General features: G+C 47.4%; 1 protein-coding gene across 2 annotated transcripts in view; it reads left to right on the top strand.

Moving 5' to 3' along the window:
* IGF1 (insulin like growth factor 1) overlaps positions 1-23,773 on the top strand; it is a 385,102-nt gene that overhangs the window by 274,003 nt on the left and 87,326 nt on the right. For both annotated transcript variants that reach the window (XM_069629927.1, XM_069629928.1), the window contains exon 3: positions 10,783-10,964. In XM_069629927.1, the coding sequence (XP_069486028.1) occupies positions 10,783-10,964 (182 nt within the window). The remainder of the gene's footprint in view (positions 1-10,782; positions 10,965-23,773) is intronic.

The raw sequence follows: 23,773 nt of genomic DNA on the forward strand, positions 1-23,773 counted from the left end.
TTTCTTATGAATTGGTCTTTGCTGATTATTCCATAATAGCAGTAAAACTAAGAGGTATAGGATGTGGTAGTGGTACACTGGTGGTTATTTGTTTGTATTGGAATCATGTTCATATAGCACAGTGTGATTTACATGAGGTATTAGATAGAATCCTTGTTGATGTCATATCTAATGATCCAGGCATTCCTATAATTGTTGGGGGGGATTTCAATGCCTCGTGTTTCACACCACCTAATTGTATTCATTCCCGTTCGTTTACCCCTTCTATGAATTTGGGGAAGAAGTGGGTTGATTCTTTTCTTGCATGGGACATCCAACTGGTGATCCCCAACCTCGACCACTATAGATATACTTGGGTTCGAGGTAAGGCATTTTCCATGATTGATTATTTTTTTGTCTCTACTAATCTTTTGGCAGATGTTGCATCATTAGACATATGTGACCCAGCTTTGGGTGATCACATGGCCCTACTCCTTAACTTGAAAATTTTGACCCGACAATATGCTAAAGATTTGGCTCTAACCACAATTGTTTTAGATCGGCCAAAAACCAGCTTACGTTGGAATGGCAGATTATGCTCGAGAATGATGGATCGATTGAGACATGATACTAGCATATATCTTCCAGAGGTCAGAGCTGGTAGGGATTGTCCCATTGTCGAATGGAATAATGGATGTAGAATCCAGACTCATGTTCGGTATCTAATATCTATAAATCAAAACAGTGAACCACAGTCTCATCCCCATACATTTAATTCAGTAATAGCAAATCTTCGCAAAGAGAAACGTAAGGACATACGTAGTCTTGGCCCTCCTTACTTAATGGGGGACAGATTTGCGATGTTAAAAGCGAAAATCAATCAGAGATACCGTAACAGGCTTAAAACTATGAAACATGAGTTGTTGATAGCTGATAACCAGAATATGCTATCCTATCTCCTAAAACATGATTCTTGACAAGTTTGGTCTGCCTTACGACTGCTGACAGGAGTTTCATCGTCAGTGAAAGAAGCAGCTGTAGCTGCTACTACCTGGGTCACATATGAACAAGCTAAATTTGCCCTTCCCCCACGATTTGCCGATATCGGTACCAGGAACTATCACACCATGATTTAAAAAAAATCCCCCTGGGTTTTGGATGACATTATTCGAGCGATTGGTAAGATTAAGCCCTCTCGGGCCCCCAGCCCTGATGGTATCCCACCATGTTTGATAAAGAAGGATCCCCTATTCTGGGCAAGAATTCTTGAGAACAAATTCGATAGTGTCTATTTGACAGGCTGCATCCCACCTTCCTGGTGCTCGGCGAATATCATCCCCATCTACAAAAGGGGAGTTGGGATGATCCGAATAATTTTAGACCTATCGCACTCATGGATGCATCAGTGAAGATCTTTACCTATTTACTGTTGGAATCCATCTTACAGATTATAGATCGGTTAGATGTTTTGCCTAAATATCAGATGGGCTTTCGCAAACAAGTGGGGTGCTCGCTTAATGCCTTTATACTAGCACATCTATATGCCCAAACCAAGGGGAAACATACCGGTCCGATTTATATGGCGGCCTTGGATCTAACGGCTGCTTTTGATTCAATCATCCGTGCAGTTCTTTGGGAAAACATGGCCGCTTATGGTTTCCCGATGTATTTGGTGGCCATTTTAGCACTTCTCCATCAAAATACCACATACAGAATTAGATTAACTAAAGAAGGAGTTTTAACTGACAAAATACCCACAGAAATCGGCCTTAAACAGGGGTGTAATTTGGCTGCAGTGTTGTTTAACTTATATCTGGCTGACCTTGACATAGCTTGGGCCGATGTTGTGTCATTTCCAGTGATATTGGGCAGTCAGGTAATTAACTGGCTTGCTTTCGCTGACGATCTTTTGTTTATGGATCGCACCCCGTTTGGCTTACAGGCCAAATTGACAGCTTTTCAATGCTATGACTATAAAAACAACCTTCAATTAAACACACTGAAATCGTTTATTATTGTGATTACTGATGGGAAAAAGAAAACTACCAAATTTACCTGGTTGCTTAATGAGTGTATTATCCCTAAATTTAGGATGATGCGTTACTTAGGCTATCAGCTCTCCGATTCATACTCTATAGGAATGTGGAAAGAGATGATTAAGAATAAAGTTAAACCACTTACTTCCCAAATGAAAATGATCTATTATAGATATTGTACATTTTCTTTGGACCCTTTAATACAGTTCTACTTATTAAAGGTAGAACCAATACTTTTGTATATCTTAGACATTTGCATATTTGAGATAGAGGACTTTTTGGATTGCACACAGGGAAAATTATGGAAGCAAGTTCTGGGGATGGCTATGTCAATACTGAATTTGATGATTTGCCATGAAGTTGGGATCTTACCCTTATCTGTTAAATGGTACTGGCGACGACTCAACCACTATGTCAAACTATTGGCTCCACCGAAAAAATCTTTATATGAGGACTTGGCACAATTATTGAATGAGGAGGATGTACCCTCCATCGTAACATATAAAGATAAAATGGATAAAATTCTAAATGAAACCATGATTGACAAGCATGATCTAATAATAGGAATCCCAGCTTGTAAAAAGAAATTCCAAAAATACTTTTGGTGTGTTATGGTGGATCAAATTGGTAAAATCAAAATGTATTATGAATATGCCAAATTCACCAGAAAACTTGGAGACCGTGCACATTATTTGGACATTTTCCAGTGTAATAATGCAAGAAAGCTGTATATGAGGTTTAAATCGAATCAATTTATCACAAATGAAAGGTTGCTTCTGTGGGATCAATTCAGTCGTAGCAAATCTACGGGTCTCTGTCGCTTTTGTGAACAAGGGAGAGTGTTTGAAACCTTGAAACACCTTACTATGTTTTGTCCATCTTTCAACTCCCAAAGAAATGTATCCTTTGGGTTGTATATGTATAATGACTCTGATACTTGGAAAGAATCTTTGTGGAGAAGGTGTATGGAAGGCTCTAGCCAAAGGCTGACACTATGCTAGACAAGATTTTTAGGACCGCTTGATTCAATTTTAATTTCGCAGTATAAACTATTTACAGAAACTAGGGTTTAGTTTATTTCTAGACACTTAGGTTTTAATTCGATAAGGATATTGTATTGTATTTTGTTTTTTGTGATATTGTTATGTTTTGTTATTGAGGAATGGCTGATGAGAAATCTTAGACGCATCTGAATTTGTAATTTCGAATTTTATTTGAAAACTGACTTGTAATTTCTTGAAACCTTTTATGTTCTTATTTTAATCTGTAACTTGTGTAATTTTGTAAAGGTTTGTTTTAAACCATAAACAATAAAAAAAAAAATAGAGGCAGGCAGTGAACGTGTCTGTTCTATGAATGTACAGCATGTATGTATGTACGTACATATGTATGTATGGGTGTGTGTACACGTGTATGTATCTACGTATGTATGTACATATGTATGTATGTGTTCTTTCTTAGTTTCACCAATTACTCGGTGAAAGATGAGCCACACTCACGGGATTGCTTGAGCAAAAGTGAAGGTTCTGCTAGAACGAAGTGGTTTCCTCAATCAAACGTTGTGAAAATATAAAAAAAAGTTAATCCTTTATTTATCCAAAACATTTCAAATCAGTTTGCAGACTGTGCCCCGTGTACACAGGAGGCCATCAAGGGGATGACGCGTTTCGCTCCTTACTACCTGTAGCTTGATCACACCGTGTTCCCCACATTCTGGGCACGTATTTACACACTGCTGTCACTCGATTCATGCATATAGAAAGAGGACTAAGTCATCTCTCCATTTGTAACTGACTGTCAAATAGTGAGAATGGACTACCAGCGTTACAGATGATGTACTTTACAATTTCTACCAGATTTGAACTATCAAGTGCACATACGTATACCCCTAAGTGGAAATGGAACAGAAACGATCCATTTGTCATCTACAATCTTACTCATGGTATGGCTAATTGGGTGCAAAGTGCAATATAGTTGGTTGCTACATGTTCCACGCTCAGGGTTATAAAGTGCATAGTGAAGACACATTAGGTCTCAGGCATAAAAGACATATATGAAAAACATATGATGTCAGCGTATTAGCTCCAAATACATTCGAGTCTATCAAAATAAATCATACAATTTCATTTATCACTGATGATTACAGTATTTAACGATACTTAGAAACAGAATGTGAGATTTCACCAGGTTATAAAGTGCATAGTGCAAATTTACCTCTATGCCTAATGCTCTGACACAATCCATTTCAAATTATAAAATACTAGTATAGAAAGCGGCAAGTTCGAACAATTGTCCCTTGCTTAATATCTGCATTTAAAAGTGCGTCTTGTGTGATCTAATTGTATTCTCAAATCCCTAATGTAAGATCACCTTCTCTACTTATGAGATACAATATCTTAATGCTCTTATACAGTTCATAATACTGATATCTGCCACAACATGTCTGACCAACATAAAGTGCATAGTGCAAACACAATGTACCCTGGATAGACTTCCATCAGTCATTCCCACTTACATATTTATTTTTGATAGACATTACTCTTAATGATGGTGTTGAAAAGTCTCTTCGCATATGAATATTAACCATCATCGTGACTATACTTTCAGTCTGGTCCAAAATTCCAGACCCCGTGTGTGTAAGTACAATTAATCCCATTGAACTTGATTAAAAGGCTTCCGTCAATTGCACTCAATTGACGGAAGATATTAAACATTACATAATCTAACACAGCTAGAAAAAAAAGAAAGAAAAAGGAGGGAACGTAAGGGAGCAAAAGAAAGGGGGCAACATCTATAACTTGAGCAGCAATGCACAAATAATAGCTAAGTACATCTCTATAGCGCCAATGCAGAAATAGTCCAAATTTGCACAATAAATGGAAACATTGTGTCCCATACTATGGGCACTTGCTTTCTTATCATCTGTAATTCTCTGTTCATCCGAAATGATAGGAATTGTACATTAAATGAGGAGGACTGTAATTAACTTATCGCCTCTCCCATATCTGTATTTAAAGCACAGAATATATCACTCTCCTAGGTATGTGTAAAGTTCTTCATCGATATTGTGTCCCAACAGTGTTTTGCTTTCAAAATCAATGATACAACGTGTTTCGGGCACCTTCGTCACTTCCTGCCCCTGCCAGCCATACTGGAGCCAGAGGCGGGCTTTACTCGTGAATCCTGCCAAAGACCAAACAAATAAAGTGACCAAACCTGGTTTGGCGCGCAGAGCAAATCCCAGGAAGGACCTTTCCAACAAGAAATGGCAAAAAAAAAAAAAAAAGACTGGGCCATTTTGGCAAAATGGGTACCCATGGGTGCTTTAACAAGGCTGCAATTGCAGCCTGTGGTAAAAACACACAATGGTAGTAAAACGTAAACCACAGTCACCAGCCATAAATTGTAGAAAGGGTAACATAAAAATGTTACATGAGAAACTAGACAAAGGGGATACTAAGTAACCCCTCCAGCTCTCTATTGTAAGATAGTGTGTGCTGGGTCTAGAAAGATACAAAATGTACGTAAAGTCAACTTACTTCACTGCTCTTGGAAACAGTAGTTTATCCAAGAGAAGGTATTTAAACCTTTGGGGAATCTAGGAGTCTTCCCTGTGTCCCTGCACTGAAGGTGCTGTGTGTCACAATGCAAAGGTGATGCCTATGGAGTTTGTCAGACTCCACAACCACAAGAATCAAAATCGCATTCAAATACACGAGAGAGAGGCAAAAAGGGCCTCACTCTCTCCAGGTTAAAAAAAATGAAGTCCTCAAAATCCAGCTAAATTGCTGGGGGTCTCTAAGGTGAAGGGAATGAGCACATTTCTGAGAATTCTCCCTAACCGAGACCATTAGTAAGACGTTGCAGTAATCCCGTTTTGTCAGAATAAGTGTGTGTGCGAGTGTGAGGCAGTTGCTCAGGGAGAGGAATTGCCTACTCAGAGAGATGAGCCTAGCAGTGTAGGCAGTGGCTGGTGCTAGGGCGTTAATGTGTCTGTGGTCATGGAGAGGCCCCTTTCCAGGTGGACCCCTGGCGTTTTGATTGGTGGTACCATCAATGCAGAAGCAGGTGAAGGATGCATCCAGGGCAGTCGACTATCAGGAGCTCTGTTTTATCCTCATTTAGGCACAAGTTGTGGGTGGCCATCAGTTTTGGATTGTACTGTACACTGTGTTGATTGTGGCAGTGTCTCGGGTGTGATCACCAGCGATAGGGATGAGTATTTGGGGATCATCCGCAAAGTTAGTGGAGATGATCTCCTGGATATCACGGAGATCGAGAAGGGACTTTGTGTAAGTGGGAGGCAAGAGCCTTGCGGGACACCTAGTGGGGCAGGGATGGGATCGACTACAGCTTCACCACTGTATTTGTGTATGTCTGTATGTACTTACACATGTATGTATCTATGTATGTACGTGCATAGGTTTGTACATGTGTATGTATATGAATGTATGCATGCATGTACGTATGCACGTGTGTACTTATGTATGTACTTATGTGTGTATATGTATATACATGTATCTTTGTAGTTGTGTACCTATGTGTTTGTGTATATATGTACATACATATGTATGTATGTAGCTATGTATGTTTGTGTGTGTGTTTGTATGTACGCGCTGGTGGCTTTCATGTGGCTGAAGCTGAACTGGGTAACAAGAGGATCCAGAAATGGGGAAATACTATTGCTATCATTTGAAGAATCGAATATTAAGCGTACGGAGAATAGGACATAGAGGGTGAGGGGGTGAGGGTAATGGTCCAGTCCTGTTGGTCAGTTTATCTTATCGGTCCATGAGATGTTTTTCGAAAAGAAGCATCTTCATCCCTTTTCCAAAATTTAAGAGGGGGGGCTGGGGGTGGGAGCCAATCAGATGTCAGCCTGAATGGCCTCACACATATGTGTGCGTAGTTCGTAGAGGACTGGCATCCTGGTCTTTCCCGTTTTGCAGTTGTTGTGTTTGCAGTCTGGTCATGTCCTGCTTCTGGCACTGAGCTCACCTCTAGTGATGGCCAGAGTTCACGGCAGTTTCCTGCTTCTGGCACTGAGTTCACCTCTAGTGATGGCCAGAGTTCTGGCACTGAGTTCACCTCTAGTGATGGCCAGAGTTCACGGCAGTTTCCTGCTTCTGGCACTGAGTTCACCTCTAGTGATGGGCAGTTTCCTGCACTGCACTCTGACGGGAGTGGCCGCAGGAACACCTGAGAAGTGGCTCGTGCTCGTGATCATACCCATACCAGAATGCATCCCAAGATCACTGCTCACTGTGAGAAAAAAGGAGAGTGTTTGCCGTGTTATATGCAGGCATTTGCCTCTGTGAGTGTCACAAATAACAACACCAACAGAGAACACGGTCACTGCTCGCCTTAGGTAGGAGGGGCACAAGGGGTGGCACAGGGTTTCAGAGGTGGGGCACTGCCCCTCCCCCAGGACCCCCCTAGCGACGCCACTGTATAGCAGTTAGACGTAAGCTCTTTTTTATAGAACAAACATGCATCCAAGATCACCCAAGCCGTGCTGGTACTCATTTATCGACCTCAGAAGGGTGATAGGCTGAGATGGCCTCGCTGGGATTCGAACCTGCGACCTGCAGATCGGAGAGATCTTGCATGTGGTGATCTTATCTGGAGACACCACTGGATGCACAACGAGGCCAACGATGCGCTCAAGTGGCACCATGCATGCATTTTATCACATTCAGAGACACCATTCCACACTAACATGGATATGGCAGAGCCAGTGCAATACAGAACACAACACATCCAGCTCACAGGCACTTCTACATTATAACAGACAGGCCCCAATGCACAGACACAGCAATGCCTTTTCAGAAAATGCAGACTGCAAATGAACGGACGCAACCCGATTCACACAGCAACGGGACCACACAAAAGAGTAGAAGGTCGGAAAGCCATAAGAACACACATACTTCAGACAGGGGGGGGGGCATACTCAGGGAGAGCAGTCGAGATAAGAGCAGTCGAGATAAGAGCAGAAAGGCCGGACGTAAAAAGTAAGGGGTAAGAGAAGAAGACAACAATAAAAGCCATCAGAGAGAGATTAAAATAGAAATAAGACCTGCTTCTAGCACCAGTGCTCCTTCCAGACCTTTCCAAAATGATGACGCAGAGCACCAGAGCACTAAGACGTGTCTGCATGACGTGCTGGAGGGCTGGAGGCAGAAGTGAATACAGTCAGTCCTTTCCAACCGGCAGCAGGAGTGAAGGAGAGCCTGAATTCCTCCCACCACAGAAAGGGCTCTGTTCATGATGGGGGTAGAAGTTATTAGGCGCACACGCACCCCACATCCTTTTGCCAGTTCGGATTCACGCCACTGAAACCTATTCAGGGTTTGGGTCGGTTTAAGTAATGCAGTCTCTTTTCAAAAGGAAACTATAGCTTTTACTTTATTTTGCTTGTTTTTGTAAAATGGGGGTGGGGTGAAATAGTGAGGCTTGGACTACAGCTCTTCTCTTTTGGTGGAGCCTTGGTGTCTGTGCCGGCAGGTACATGCAGTGCTCGGCACACCGTGGAAATGATTACACCTCAGGGCATCTATTTACGCAGATAAGGCGGAGCTCAATAGCGTGACCACACACATCGCAGCAGCGAGCGCTCAGCCCACTGAGCTATCATATCAGCTATAGTAAAAAGAGCAAATATTCTGTAGTGGATACCATTTAACTGGTAACTGAGATTTAACAGCAGACCAGTTAAGTTAATATCCAGGTCTGGTGAAAAGTTGGCCACATGTCAAGCCTGCATGCATCTACTTTTCAGGCTTCAGAGGTTGGCAAAATAGGGAAAGCAGCGTACTCACAGGACATCCCATACCCTGAGCACTCGTTACCTCATACATGCAAACAAACATCCTGATCAGCATGCCAGGGAGATGGGAAAGATAGACACTTTACAACAAAACATTAATTGTGGCACAATGAAATCAATGGCCACTTGATGCGCTATGTTCAAACATTTTTACACTGCACGCCAGCTTTTAGGCACGAGGATTTTGCCAAGTGACCAAGAACACTGGGATAGAAAGTCTTGTGATGATCGTAACAGAGACAACAACAGAGAAAAAAACATGCTGTCACTGCACCTTGCAAAAAGCAAAATACATTGGGCCTGATCACGACTTTGGCGGTAACACCGGCGGTATTAGACCTACCGCCGAACTCCCCGGCGCTAATAGCGCCGGATCAAGAGTTCGGCGGTAATGTTAATCCCCATTCCCCATTGAGCCCATTCGGGAATGCCCCATTCCCCATTGGGCTCAATGGTGAATTTTCACGCTCTTACCGCCAGCGGATTTCCCACCGGTGGTAATAGCATGAATTTTCGGCGGATTTCCCCCCAGCTCAGAGATGGGGCGAAATCTGCCGAAGTCCTGATTTGGTGGACCCTTAAATCCGGCAGTAATAGCGCTACCGCCGGATTTAAGGGTTACTGCCAAAGTCGTGATCAGGCCCATAGTCCGAAATGGATGCTTATTCTACTCTAAGATTGGAACGCCAGTTATGGGATGCAAAAGAGGGGGGAAGGGGTCTTATACCGAGGGTCTCAAGAGATATGCCTCGTGGTAACAGATGCCTCAGAAAGCCCCCTGAAGCCAGGGAACACCCGAGGACTAACTTAGGGCTGGGATTCTGACGTGAGTGCCGCTGCTGAACCTAGTAGAAGGGACAGTTCATTACCATGGAAACAACAAGAGACACTGACTGTCCAGGCCAAGCTGAGCGCAGTCCTTCCCTCAACTCGTGTCCCTTCTCTGCTATGTGGGGAAGGGGATGCAGGCATTGCCGTCCATGCTGCTGCCTGAGGTATCCTCCTCAGTCTCTCCTGCTCCCAGCACGCACCCCGAGCTCAGCCCCTAAGGCTCAGCCCTCTCAGTCTCAGGATGGAACTGACACGACCGGCCCTGGGCCTGCCCCAATAATTTGTTGTTGCAAATGAATCGCAACAAAAGGAGCTGCTGCAACAACTGGCACCATGACATAGCCAGATCGACATAGCCAGATCGGCTCAGGGCCCAGGGCACTGCCAGGTCAGCACGCCTACATGATGCATTCATCAAAGAAAGGTAACGTTACCATTCTTTAATGAATGCAACCACTGTGCGTCGTGCCGCAACGAGGTGCAACCTGGCTCTGGCTGCTGAGCGGGCTGCAGCTTGCAGCTTGCAGGCAAGCCTGCCAGGCCAGCCCTGAGCCATATTGTAACCGCACCAGCCCACATATAGTAGACCGGCCCCGGATCGGCCCGGCCACAGGCCGAATGGCAGACGGGCTAGTCTGACCCTGATTATGGCCTGTGAAAAGAAGTCTAGAAAAGTTGTGTCTTCTGAACTCATGTTTCTTCCTGTGGCTGCGATTGTTTTTTCTTGAAGCGGAGCCACTCCCCCCCCCCCCCCCGTGCAAGGTCCCTTTTGCCTGGCAAATCCGGGCGGTATTACAGACACATTTCACTTGTGCAAGTGCAGTCTACACCAAGCCAAAAGGGCCATAGTGCGTGCATCTTGATTGCAATGTATGTTTGCAGCAGGGCAATGTGTGTCCAAATCGTAACCCTCTGCCTTGATGCAAAATTGTATTGAAAGAATGTTTTTGGACAAGGCCAATTGTTGCCCTGTAATTGCACCTGCCCCGGCTCAAAGGTTCTGTGATCATTGATGTACTTCCACCCGTAAACAGTTTTGTTTGTAAATGATTTGGTATATATGCAACAGAAATGGCCTGTAATGGTGTTACCCCTTTGCTCTCCTCCCAGGTCAAGCCACGGGGTACGGGTCGAACAGTTACCGCTCCCACCGCAAAGGCATTGTGGACGAGTGCTGCTTCCAGAGCTGTAACCTGAGGCGGCTGGAGATGTACTGCGCCCCGGTCAAGCCAGCCAAGTCTGCGCGCTCCGTGCGTGCCCAGCGCCACACCGACATGCCCAAAGCACAGAAGGTACCACAGGTTGGGACGCGGGGGCAGTATGGAGTGTGGCACTGGTGATATGAATAAGGGATGTGGGCTCTGTGTGTCACAAACCTCTTGCACAGACTGCAGACGTGGGGCGACAGGGCAGTGGCGTCATGATCACCGCATGCACTCCCTGTGTGTTTGCACCTTTGTCCAGTGCATTTTGCATCCTTCTAAAAACGTGCTTGCCCAGTCCACCTGGGCAAACCCATTTAGGTAAACTCCAAACCTGCTGATTATTTGGGAGAAATGCATGGTGTGGGGGATTTACAATCATTTCTGCGCTCTGGAATCCACGGATGGATTAGACGGCTGCTTCCCTTTCTAGAGCCTTCATAAAATACACGAGCGCCATGTTTCTTTCTATACAGCTTTAGCCGAAGAGCAGTGCAAATTCTTATAGTATGCAGTTTTACTCTAAAAAGGCAGATTGTAAATGCTAAAAAAAAAAGCATACCCTGTCTATATCATCTTGAAAGTGGTGGCATGTCATTGTGGATGGGTCATGGCCTGATCTATATCATCTTGAAAGTGGTGGCATGTCATTGTGGATGGGTCATGGCCTGATCTATATCATCTTGAAAGTGGTGGCATGTCATTGTGGATGGGTCATGGCCTGATCTATATCATCTTGAAAGTGGTGGCATGTCATTGTGGATGGGTCATGGCCTGATCTATATCATCTTGAAAGTGGTGGCAAGTCATTGTGGATGGGTCATGGCCTGATCTATATCATCTTGAAAGTGGTGGCATGTCATTGTGGATGGGTCATGGCCTGATCTATATTATCTTGAAAGTGGTGGCATGTCATTGTGGATGGGTTATGGCCTGATCTATATCATCTTGAAAGTGGTGGCATGTCATTGTGGATGGGTCATGGCCTGATCTATATCATCTTGAAAGTGGTGGCATGTCATTGTGGATGGGTCATTGCCTGATCTATATTATCTTGAAAGTGGTGGCATGTCATTGTGGATGGGTCATTGCCTGATCTATATTATCTTGAAAGTGGTGGCATGTCGTTGTGGATGGGTTATAGCCTGATCTATATCATCTTGAAAGTGGTGGCATGTCATTGTGAATGGGGCATGGCCTGATCTATATTATCTTGAAAGTGGTGGCAAGTCATTGTGGATGGGTCATTGCCTGATCTATATTATCTTGAAAGTGGTGGCATGTCATTGTGGATGGGTCATGGCCTGATCTATATTAACTTGATAGTGGTGGCATGTCATTGTGGATGCGTCATGGCCTGATCTATATTATCTTGAAAGTGGTGGCATGTCATTGTGGATGGGTCATGGCCTGATCTATATTATCTTGAAAGTGGTGGCATGTCATTGTGGATGGGTCATGGCCTGATCTATATTATCTTGAAAGTGGTGGCATGTCATTGTGGATGGGTCATGGCCTGATCTATATTATCTTGAAAGTGGTGGCATGTCATTGTGGATGGGTCATGGCCTGATCTATATTATCTTGAAAGTGGTGGCATGTCATTGTGGATGGGTCATGGCCTGATCTATATTATCTTGAAAGTGGTGGCATGTCATTGTGGCAGATAATTATTAATGGCATGCCGGGTTGTGCTGTTGGAGACCTTTGGCTCATCTGTTCACTCATATTTACGATTCACACAATGTCCGCCGATCATCCCTCAAAGTCCTAATCTATCCCCATGACCTTTCATTTGTGGCTATGAAGTGCAGAGGTACCGTTCAGCGTCTTCCGTGATTTCTCAATTCCTGTCTCCAATAGATAGAGTTGTCAACCAGTATCAAACACATGAGCACCTATGCTTAAGGAGTCAGTGTTTCATAATCCCGCCGCATGTACTCTTGCTGCAGTAAAATTACATAAGGAAAATGAATCAATCGACATTCTGACACATGATTTTTATGTTTCATTGATTTGTATGCTGGGGCGGGGAAATGGATAGAAATTACCACTTCCGCCATCTCCATCTGCTCAGCTCTACATATCCTCCTGCATTAACGCTAACATCTGATTTTGATGCTGGTGGTAAAGCATTGGATTGCTGGTGAATCCACCTGCTTTTACACCTTCTAAAAATATGTTGATTCTTAGAAAATCCACCTGATTTTACATCTTCTAAAAACATCTGAATTCCTAGGGAATCCAACTGTTTTTACACCTTCTAAAAACATGTAGATTCCTAGGGAATCCTGCTGCTTTTACACCTTGTAAAGATATGTGGATTCCTAGGGAATCTGCCTGTTTTTTCCCCCTTTGAAAAACATATGGATTCCTAGGGAATCACCTGCTTTTACACCTTCAAAAAGCATGTAGATTCCTAGGGAATCTGCCTGCTTTTACACTTTCTAAAAACATGTGCTGTCCTAGGGGATCTGTCTGCCTTTACACCTTCTAAAAGCAAGTGGATTCCTAGGCAATCCACCTGCTACGCCTTCTAAAGACATGTGGATTCCTAGGGAATCCACCAGATTTTACACCTTCTAAAAACATGTGGTGTTTTAGGGGATTCGCCTGCCTTTACACCTTCTAAAAACATGTGGATTCCTAGGGAATCTGCCTGCTTTTACACCTTTTAAAAACATGGGGAATCCACCTGCTTTTTCACCTTGAAAAACATGCCGTGTCCTAGGGGATCCACCTGCTTTTACACCTGCTAAAACATGTGGATTCAAGAGCAATTCATTGCAAATGCCAGGCAGCATTTACAGAAAGTGCACTATGCACTGCAAAACAAGGTGTAAAAGTTATTCCACAACAGCCCCCACATTCAATGTTTGTGGTTTTAGAAAATGGCATCCTTAGTGCGCAATCATTTATTCAGCCCATTTCATAAAATTGGTTCTATTCTCTAAGCATCAACAAGTTAATTCAGCCCCATGCTGCATTTTTTCAAAGGTTCTTGTAGCTCATGGTTCTTGAGGCATCTAATTGTGTTGTATAATAAGCTTCTTGGTGGCAGGCTCTCTGAATCAGTGAAACGTTGAGGAATTGTGTATTGCTTTTTTCAGGTTTCAGAATCCACTTAGTTGAAGATACTTAAGCAACACATGTCTAAGCATGCTGGAACCTTCATGATTTGAACAAAGGATGGCAGGATTAGCTTTCAAAATATTGTGCTAAACTATTTTAAACCAGGCTTAGACCAATAGATTGATCTGCATACATACATGAAACAAAACATGACCCCACCCTAGGGCCTCTTGAATGCCCAATTCCTCTGCAGAAAAACGTCCTTGCTCACAAATAATAATTAATAATGTCATTTGTCATTATTTATATATGGGCGCGTAAGTTAGATCTGGTAACAGTTACAATAAAAAGCAGTCAACAGTAGTTACGTTACAGTTACAGAAGGTACAAACATAGTGTTGCAAGTGCGTACAAATATACATTAAATTACATGGTGTGCCGGCATCAGTCTAGCGTGCTAGGATCCTGAGGATAGGCTGTCAAGGAGTCCAAATTGTGAAGCCAACACCTTGTGTTATGTTTGAACAGGTTGAATGAGGATTCTGCATGCAAAGGCGCGGGGATAGTGTTCCATAATTTGGAAGCTTGAACAGGGAAGCTAGCTCCACCTGAGTTATGAAGTTTGAATCGCGGTATGGTCATGGTATTAGTTTGTGCTACCCTGAGTGGTCTTGAGGAGGTGTGAGGTGTAAGTTGGTTTGTAAGGTATGCTGGGGCAAGGTTAGCCCTGACTTTGTGTATGAGGGCCAATGATTTAAGAGCTATTCTGTGATCGACAGGGAGCCAGCGTAGTTTACGTCTGGTCTCGGATATGTGTGCTTTTTTGGGGATGATGAGGACAGCCCTGATGGCATTGTTTTGGACTGCTTGCAATTTGTTGATGTTTTTGTGACTAGTGCCCAGGTAAAGGGCGTTGCAGTAGTCTAATTTGGATAGGACTAGTGCTCTGGCAAGAGTAATGCAATTGGGTGTGGAGATGAACGGTCTACATGCCGTGATCAGCTTGCAGGTGTATGCGGCTGATGATGCTACTGCATTGGTTTGTTTTTAGAAGGATAAGGTGGCATCAATGTAGATACCAAGAGTTTTAGTGTTATTTGACACAGGGATGAGGTTACCATCTATGGTAAAGGCTTTGAATGAGGGATTGAGATTTTTAAGTTTGGCATGAGTACCCAGGATGATTAACTCAGTTTTTTCGTCATTGAGACACAGTCCATGGTGTGCCATCCATGCTTGTATTACCGAGTAGATTTCATTAAGGGTGGTACTGTCAGTTACGTAATCACCCGTGATAGGAATGAGGATCTTCTTATATAGCGATACAAACACATAGGTCTCAGAGCACTGAAATAAAAGAAGACATTATTATCCCACAGTGTGGTACTCAATTTATCAACCTTGGAAAGATGAAAGGCTGAGTTGACCTTGCCAGGATTCGAACCTGAAACAGCAGGCTGCATACAGATTTCAAGGGCAAGCGCTTAGCTCACTGTGCTATCTGCCCAGCTTTCGATTCCCATCACCCCAAACTCTTGGTGATGTCTTCTCACTGAAACCTGGATCCCCCATGACACTGCCACAGTATCAACCCTTCTCAATGACTTTACCTCTTTCACCCCCTTCATCTCTGAAGAAAAGTAGTGATGCTGTTCTCGTGATCACCAGGGACATACCACGGGAACTCCTCGTGATCACTAGGGACATACCACGGGCACTACTAGGCAGAATCACCTGCAGTACCCTTTGGGAACACTACAGGCAATTAGGACTACAAGTGTAAGCACAATTTGACCTTTGGTACAAGCCCGTACTACACAATAAAGTGGTAGCGATGGCTGAGAAGCCAGACTTATCTCAAGAGTTTAAGTGAGCAGTAGAACAAGTTACACAAAGGACCAACAAATACAGTGATTCGAGTAAACACTTACTCAAGGTTTCTTGGTAAAAGAATATACATTTATTTACTCAGTCATTTAGAAAACATTACTCTAGGATAAGCAGCTCAATATCACACACTAATACACCACAAAAATCCAACCGGTAGGTAAATGAATGAGTCTAGCTACAAAATGAAGTGGGAGCAAAATGGCACTTCAGATAATTAATAAAGGAGGGAAAAGACAAGGTTGTGAGAATAGACAGCCCAAACACATTCATAGGCAGGGCAAAGGGTTTCAGTTAAATACAACCAGCAATTCTTCTCAACAGGCCCGGGCCAAAGACAATGGTTCAGAGTCTTTTGTATATGATAGCACAGTTCTGGTACATAACGGTTAAGTCTATGACACAGATGTTTAAAGGATTTGGCTAGGTGAAAAGTTTGATGAATGTTAAGGGTAGGATGAGCCTTCATAGTGGAGGAAAGTTTCAAGTACTTTCTTGATGGCCGAAAAGATTTCCGGACCGCGTTTGCACAGTACCTTGTCAATGAAGAAAGCTGTAGCTGAGGCAGTTGTTCCTGGCAGTTCGAGCAGATCTCGCTGTTCCTGAGCGTCAGTTGTGGGGACAAGAAGGAGGACTTTGGGAGGTTCCTGCACTGCCCAGGGAAGAGGCCAAAAGCTGTAGCAAGATGGCAGTTTAAGGTGTGAGTGCCTTAAAGGCACAAGCTGGTTTCCTTCCCTCTGGCTATCTGGTTTTCAACAGCACTCTGATGAAAATTCGACCAGAATAGGACGGTGTCCAGGTGGCTTGCGAATTGGTTGTTCCCACCAAACTCAAGGGAAGAAGTTGACCTTGAAGGGCTTCTCTTTCATCGGAGTTTCAGGCAATTCGGACCTGCAGCAGAGCTTCACCGGTCATCCAGGAGTTGCAGCAGTCCTCTTCCTTCCTCTGCTCTTCTGTTCTTTCGTTCCAGTGGTCGACTCTGTTTTCCAAGTCCCAGAGTCCTGCTTTTAAACACATTCCCCCATTCATTCTAGCCTGGCTGTCACTCACACAGCAGGGTGGCTGGCTTTGCTGTACAGCCAGCCGGCCAATCATGCCAGAGGGCATTCAGGTCACCTAGGAGACTAATCACAGGGAGTTTCAGGCACCTCCCTCACATCCTGTCCACCCCAGACACCCTAGCGCCAGAGGAGGGCTTCAGCACTGAAGCCCGCCAAAGGCCAACGAACAAAGGGACCAAACCGCGCACAGAGACAAACACAAGAAGGACCTTTCCTAAAAGAAATGGCGAAAAAAGATGACCGGGGTCTGTTTTTACAGATAGGTCTTGGGCGCAATATTGAAAAACATGGCTGACCTGAGTTTTAGCTATCATTGTTAGCGGTCGGGAAAAATCATGGTAGTTGATCTAAACCACAGCCACCAGCCATTTAAAGTAGGAAAGGGTAACATTTTAGTGTTACATGAGTGTTTTGACTCAGGGGAAGCTAGGCAACCCCTCCAGCACTGTATAGTAAGATAGGGTGTGCTGGGTCAGTACATTTAAAGAAATTTTACTTTACATGCTCTGGGAGACAGTAGTCAGTCCCAGAGAAGGTATTTAAACCTTGGGGAGTCTGAAAGACAACCCTGTGCCACTGCACTGAAGGTGCTCTGTGACACACAGAAAAGGATGATCACACTGGAGTTGTTTTAAAACTCCATAACCAAAGAACACAAAAGTAAAACACACATCGAAATACATGAAAGTGTGGGAAAAAAGGCTCACACTCTTTCCAGGTAAAGAAATCAAATCCTAGTAATCCAGCAAAGTTGCTGGGGGTCTGAAAAGGTAAGGGAAATTAGCACATTTATGAGAATTCTCCCTAACAGGCACTCCTCGTGATCACCAGGGACATACCACGGGTAGTCCTCGTGAACAACGGGACATACCATGGACACGCCTCATGATCACCAGGGACATACCACGGGCAGTCCTCGTGATCACCAGGGACATACCACGGGCACTTCTCGTGATCACCAGGGACATACCACGGGTAGTCCTCGTGACCAACGGGACATACCATGGACACGCCTCATGATCACCAGGGACACCACGGGCAGTCCTCGTGATCACCAGGGACATACCACGGGCACTTCTCGTGATCACCAGCGACATACCACGGGCAGTCCTCGTGATCACCAGGGACATACCACAGGCACTCCTCATTGGCGCAAGGACTGATCTCCCACTCCTTCCACTGCCTAGAAGGACTCTCTACTGACCCCAACCACAGCTCTTGATGCATTCAAATTCCCTGTTGCACTAATCGTGTTTCCTCCAGTTACTCACACCATTGCAAACTATCCAGGACCTTCCAGGCAATGCCATCGCCCATAACAGCTATATTTTGTAGTCTCTCTCTGCCAATAGCTTTGCCTCCTACTTATCCAGTAAAATCACCAAAAATATAAAACATCTTGTCCGACCTCCTAAGTCTTTTATCCCTGCCTTCACCTTCCCTCCTCCCATCTCCCCCACACTCTCCTCCCTAGCTGTTTCTCCACGTCGCCAGTCTGTGACGTGCTCCAACCCTGCCCTCGCCTTTCCCTTCTCCCATCTTCCCCGCACTCTGCTCTCTAGCTTCTTGTCCACACGGCCGATCCATGCAGTGCTCCATCCCTGCCCTTGCCTTCCCCTGCTCCCATCTCCCCACACTCTCCTCTCTAGCTGCTTCTCCACGCTGCCGATCCATGCTGTGCTCCATCCCTGCCCTCGCCTTCCCCTACTCCCATCTTCCCCACACTCTCCTCTCTAGCTGCTTCTCCACGCTGCCGATCCATGCTGTGCTCCATCCCTGCCCTCGCCTTCCCCTCCTCCCATCTTCCCACACCCTCCTCTCTAGCTGCATCTCCACGCTGCCGATCCATGCTGTGCTCCATCCCTGCCCTCGCCTTCCCCTCCTCCCATCTTCCCACACTCTCCTCTCTAGCTGCATCTCCACGCTGCCGATCCATGCTGTGCTCCATCCCTGCCCTCGCCTTCCCCTCCTCCCATCTTCCCACACTCTCCTCTCTAGCTGCATCTCCACGCTGCCGATCCATGCTGTGCTTCATCCCTGCCCTTGCCTTCCTCTCCTCCTATCTCCCCCACAATCTCCTCTCTAGCGGCTTCATCACACTGCCGATCCATGCTGTGCTCCTTCCCTGCCCTCACCTTCCCCTACTCCCTTCTCCACCACACTCTCCTCTCTAGCTGCTTCTCCACACCGCTGATCCATGCTGTGCTCCATCCCTGCCCTCGCCTTCCCCTCCTCCCATCTCCCCCACACTCTCCTCTCTAGCGGCTTCTCCACGCTGCCGATACATGCTGTGCTCCAGCCCTGCCCTCGCCTTCCTCTCCTCCCATCTTCCCAAAACTCTCCTCACTAGCTGCTTCTCCACGCTGGTGATCCATGCTGTGCTCCATCCCTGCCCTCGCCTTCCTCTCCTCCCATCTTCCCAAAACTCTCCTCTCTAGCTGCTTCTCCACGCTGGTGATCCATGCTGTGCTCCATCCCTGCCCTCGCCTTCCCCTCTTCCCATCTCCCCCACACTCTCCTCTCTAGATGCTTCTCCACACCGCCGATCCATGCTGTGCTCCATCCCTGCCCTCGCCTTTCTCTACTCCCATCTTCCCAAAACTCTCCTCTCTAGCTGCTTCTCCACGCTGGTGATCCATGCTGTGCTCCAGCCCTGCCCTCGCCTTCCTCTCCTCCCATCTTCCCAAAACTCTCCTCTCTAGCTGCTTCTCCACGCTGGTGATCCATGCTGTGCTCCATCCCTGCCCTCGCCTTCCCCTCTTCCCATCTCACCCACACTCTCCTCTCTAGCTGCTTCTCCACGCTGGTGATCCATGCTGTGCTCCAGCCCTGCCCTCGCCTTCCTCTCCTCCCATCTTCCCAAAACTCTCCTCACTAGCTGCTTCTCCACGCTGCCGATACATGCTGTGCTCCATCCCTGCCCTCGCCTTTCTCTACTCCCATCTTCCCAAAACTCTCCTCTCTAGCTGCTTCTCCACGCTGGTGATCCATGCTGTGCTCCATCCCTGCCCTCGCCTTCCCCTCTTCCCATCTCCCCCACACTCTTCTCTCTAGCTGCTTCTCCACGCTGCCGATACATGCTGTGCTCCATCCCTGCCCTCGCCATCCTCTACTCCCATCTCCCCCACACTCTACTCTCTAGCTGCTTCTCCACGCTGACAGTCCATGCTGTGCTCCATCCCTGCCCTCGCCTTCCCCTCCTCCCGCCTTCCCCTCCTCCCATCTTCCCAACACTCTCATCGATAACTGCTTCTCTGCTGATCCATGCTTTGCTCCATCCCTGCCCTCGCCTTCCCCTCCTCCCATCTTCACCACACTCTCCTCTCTATCTGCTTCTCCACACCGCCATCCACGCTGTGCTCCATCCCTGCCCTTGCCTTCCTCTCCTTCCATCTTCCCCACACTCTCCTCTCTATCTGATTCTTCACACTGCCGATCCATGCTGTGCTCCATCCCTGCCCTCGCCTTCCACTCCTCCCATCTCCCCCACACTCTCCTCTCTAGCTGCTTCTCCACACTTCCGATCCATGCTGTGCTCCATCCCTGCCCTCGCCCTCCCCTGCTCCCATCGCCCCTACACTCTCCTCTCTAGCTGCTTCTCCACACTTCCGATCCATGCTGTGCTCCATCCCTGCCCTCGCCCTCCCCTGCTCCCATCGCCCCTACACTCTCCTATCTAGCTGCTTCTCCACACTGCCGATCCATGCTGTGCTCCATCCCTGCCCTCGCCTTCCCCTCCTCCCATCTTCGCCACGCTCTCCTCCCTAGCTGCTTCTCCACGCTGCCGATCCATGCTGTGCTCCATTCTTGTCCTCGCCTTCCCCTCCCACCATCTCCCCCACACTCTCCTCCCTAGCTGTTTCTCCACGCTGCCGATCCATGCTGTGCTCCATCCCTGCCCTCGCCTTCCCCTCCTCCCATCTCCCCTACACTCTCCTCTCTAGCTGCTTCTCCACACTGCCGATCCATGCTGTGCTCCATCCCTGCCCTCGCTTTCCCCTACTCCCATCTTCCCCAAACTCTCCTCTCTAGCTGCTTCTCCACGCCACCAGTCCGTGACGTGCTCCATTCCTGCCCTTGCCTTCACCTCCTCCCATTTTCCCCACACTCACCTTGCTAGCTGCTTCTCCACACTGCCAATCCATGCTGTGCTCCATCCTGCCATCGCCTTCCCCTCCTCCCATCTCCCCCACACTCTCCTCTCTAGCTGTTTCTCCACACTGCCAATCCATGCTGTGCTCCATCCATGCCCTCGCCTTCCCCTCCTCCCATCGTCCCACATTCTCCTCTCTAGCTACTTCTCCACACTGCCGATCCATGCTGTGCTCCATCCCTGCCCTTGCCTTCCTCTCCTCCCACCTTCCCCACACTCTCCTCTCTAGCTGCTTCTGCACACTTCCAATCCATGCTGTACTCTATCCCAGCCCTAGCCTTCCCCACCTCCCATCTTCCCGAAACACTCCTCTCTATCTGATTCTTCACACTGCCAAACCATGCTGTACTCCATCCCTGCCCTCGCCTTCCTCTCCTCCCATCTCCCCCACACTCTCCTCTCTAGCTGCTTCTCCACACTGCCGATCCATGCTACGCTCCATCCCTGCCCTCGTCTTCCTCTCCTCCCTTCTTCCCCACACTCTCCTCTCTAGCTGCTTCTCCACACCGCCGATCCATGCTGTGCTCCATCCCTACACTCACCTTCCTCTCCTCCCATCTCCACCACACTCTCCTCTCTAGCTGCTTCTCCACACTGCTGATCCATGCTGTGCTCCATCCCTGCCCTCGCCTTCCTCTCCTCCCTTCTTCCCCACACTCTCCTCTCTAGCTGCTTCTCCACACCGCCGATCCATGCTGTGCTCCATCCCTACACTCACCTTCCTCTCCTCCCATCTCCACCACACTCTCCTCTCTAGCTGCTTCTCCACACTGCTGATCCATGCTGTGCTCCATCCCTGCCCTCGCCTTCCTCTCCTCCCTTCTTCCTCACACTTTCCTCTCTATCTGCTTCTCCACGCGGCGATCCACACTGTGCTCCATCCCCACCCTCGCCTTCCTCTCCTCCCATCTTCCCCACACTCTCCTCTCTAGCTGCTTCTCCACACTTCCAATCCATGCTGTACTCCATCCCATCCCTCGCCTTCCCCTACTCCCGTCTTCCCCACACTCTCATCGATAACTGCTTCTCCGCTGATCCATGCTGTGCTCCATCTCTGCCCTCGCCTTCCCCTCCTCCCTTCTTCACCACACTCTCCTCTCTATCTGGTTCTCAATACTACCGATCCATGCTGTGCTCCACCCTGCCCTCGCCTTCCCCTACTCCCATCTTCCCCACACTCTCCTCGCTAGCTGCTTCTCCACACTTCCAATCCATGCTGTGCTCCATCCCTGCCCTCGCCCTCCCCTGCTCCCATCTTCCCCACTCTCTCCTCTCTAGCTGCTTCTCCACACTGCCAATCCATGCTGTGCTCCATCCCATCCCTCGCCTTCCCCTCCTCCCATCTTCCCCACTCTCTCCTCTCTAGCTGCTTCTCCACACTGCCGATCCATGCTGTGCTCCATCACTGCCCTCGCCTTCCTCTACACCCATCTCCCCCACACTCTCCTCTCTATCTGCTTCTCCACACCGCCATCCACGCTGTGCTCCATCCCTGCCCTTGCCTTCCTCTCCTTCCATCTTCCCCACACTCTCCTCTCTAGCTGCTTCTCCACACTTCCGATCCATGCTGTGCTCCATCCCTGCCCTCGCCTTCCTCTCTTCCCATCTCACCCAAACTCTCCTCTCTAGCTGCTTCTCCACACTTCCGATCCATGCTGTGCTCCATCCCTGCCCTCACCTTCCTATCTTCCCATCTCACCCACACTCTCCTATCTAGCTGCTTCTCCACACTGCCGATCCATGCTGTGCTCCATCCCTGCCCTCGCCTTCCTCTACTCCCATCTCCCCCACACTCTCCTCTCTATCTGCTTCTCCACACCGCCATCCACGCTGTGCTCCATCCCTGCCCCCGCCTTCCCCTCCTCCCATCTTCCCCAAACTCTCCTCTCTATCTGATTCTTCACACTGCCGATCCATGCTGTGCTCCATCCCTGCCCTCGCCTTCCTCTCCTCCCATCTTCCCACACTCTCCTCTCTAGCTGCTTCTCCACACGGCCGATCCATGCTGTACTCCATCCCTACCCTCGCCTTCCTCTCCTCCCATCTTCCCCACACTCTCCTCTCTAGCTGCTTCTCCACACTTCCAATCCATGCTGTGCTCCATCCCTGTCCTCGCCTTCCCCTCGTCCCATCTCCCCCACACTCTCCTCTCTAGATGCTTCTCCACACCGCCGATCCATGCTGTGCTCCATCCCTGCCCTCGCCTTCCTCTCCTTCCATCTTCCCCACACTCTCCTCTCTAGCTGCTTCTCCACATTTCCGATCCATGCTGTGCTCCATCCCTGCCCTCGCCTTCCTCTCCTCCCATCTCACCCACACTCTCCTCTCTAGCTGCTTCTCCACACTTCCGATCCATGCTTTACTCCATCCTAGCCCTCGCCTTCCTCTCCTCCCATCTTCCCCAAACTCTCCTCTCTATCTGCTTCTCCACACTGCCGATCCATGCTTTACTCCATCCAAGCCCTCGCCTTGCCCTCCTCCCATCTTCCCCAAACTCTCCTCTCTATCTGATTCTCCACACTGCTGATCGATGCTATGCTCCATCCCTGCCCTCGCCTTCCTCTACTCCCATCTCCCCCACACTCTCCTCGCTAGCTGCTTCTCCACACTGCCGATCCATGCTGTGCTCCATCCCTGCCCTCGCCTTCCTCTCCTCCCATCTTCACCACACTCTCCTCTCTAGCTGCTTCTCCACACTTCCGATCTATGCTGTGCTCCATCCCTGC

This window comes from Ambystoma mexicanum, chromosome 12, assembly GCF_040938575.1.
Source record: "Ambystoma mexicanum isolate Mex_15411 chromosome 12, UKY_AmexF1_1, whole genome shotgun sequence".
NCBI lineage: Eukaryota > Metazoa > Chordata > Amphibia > Caudata > Ambystomatidae > Ambystoma > Ambystoma mexicanum.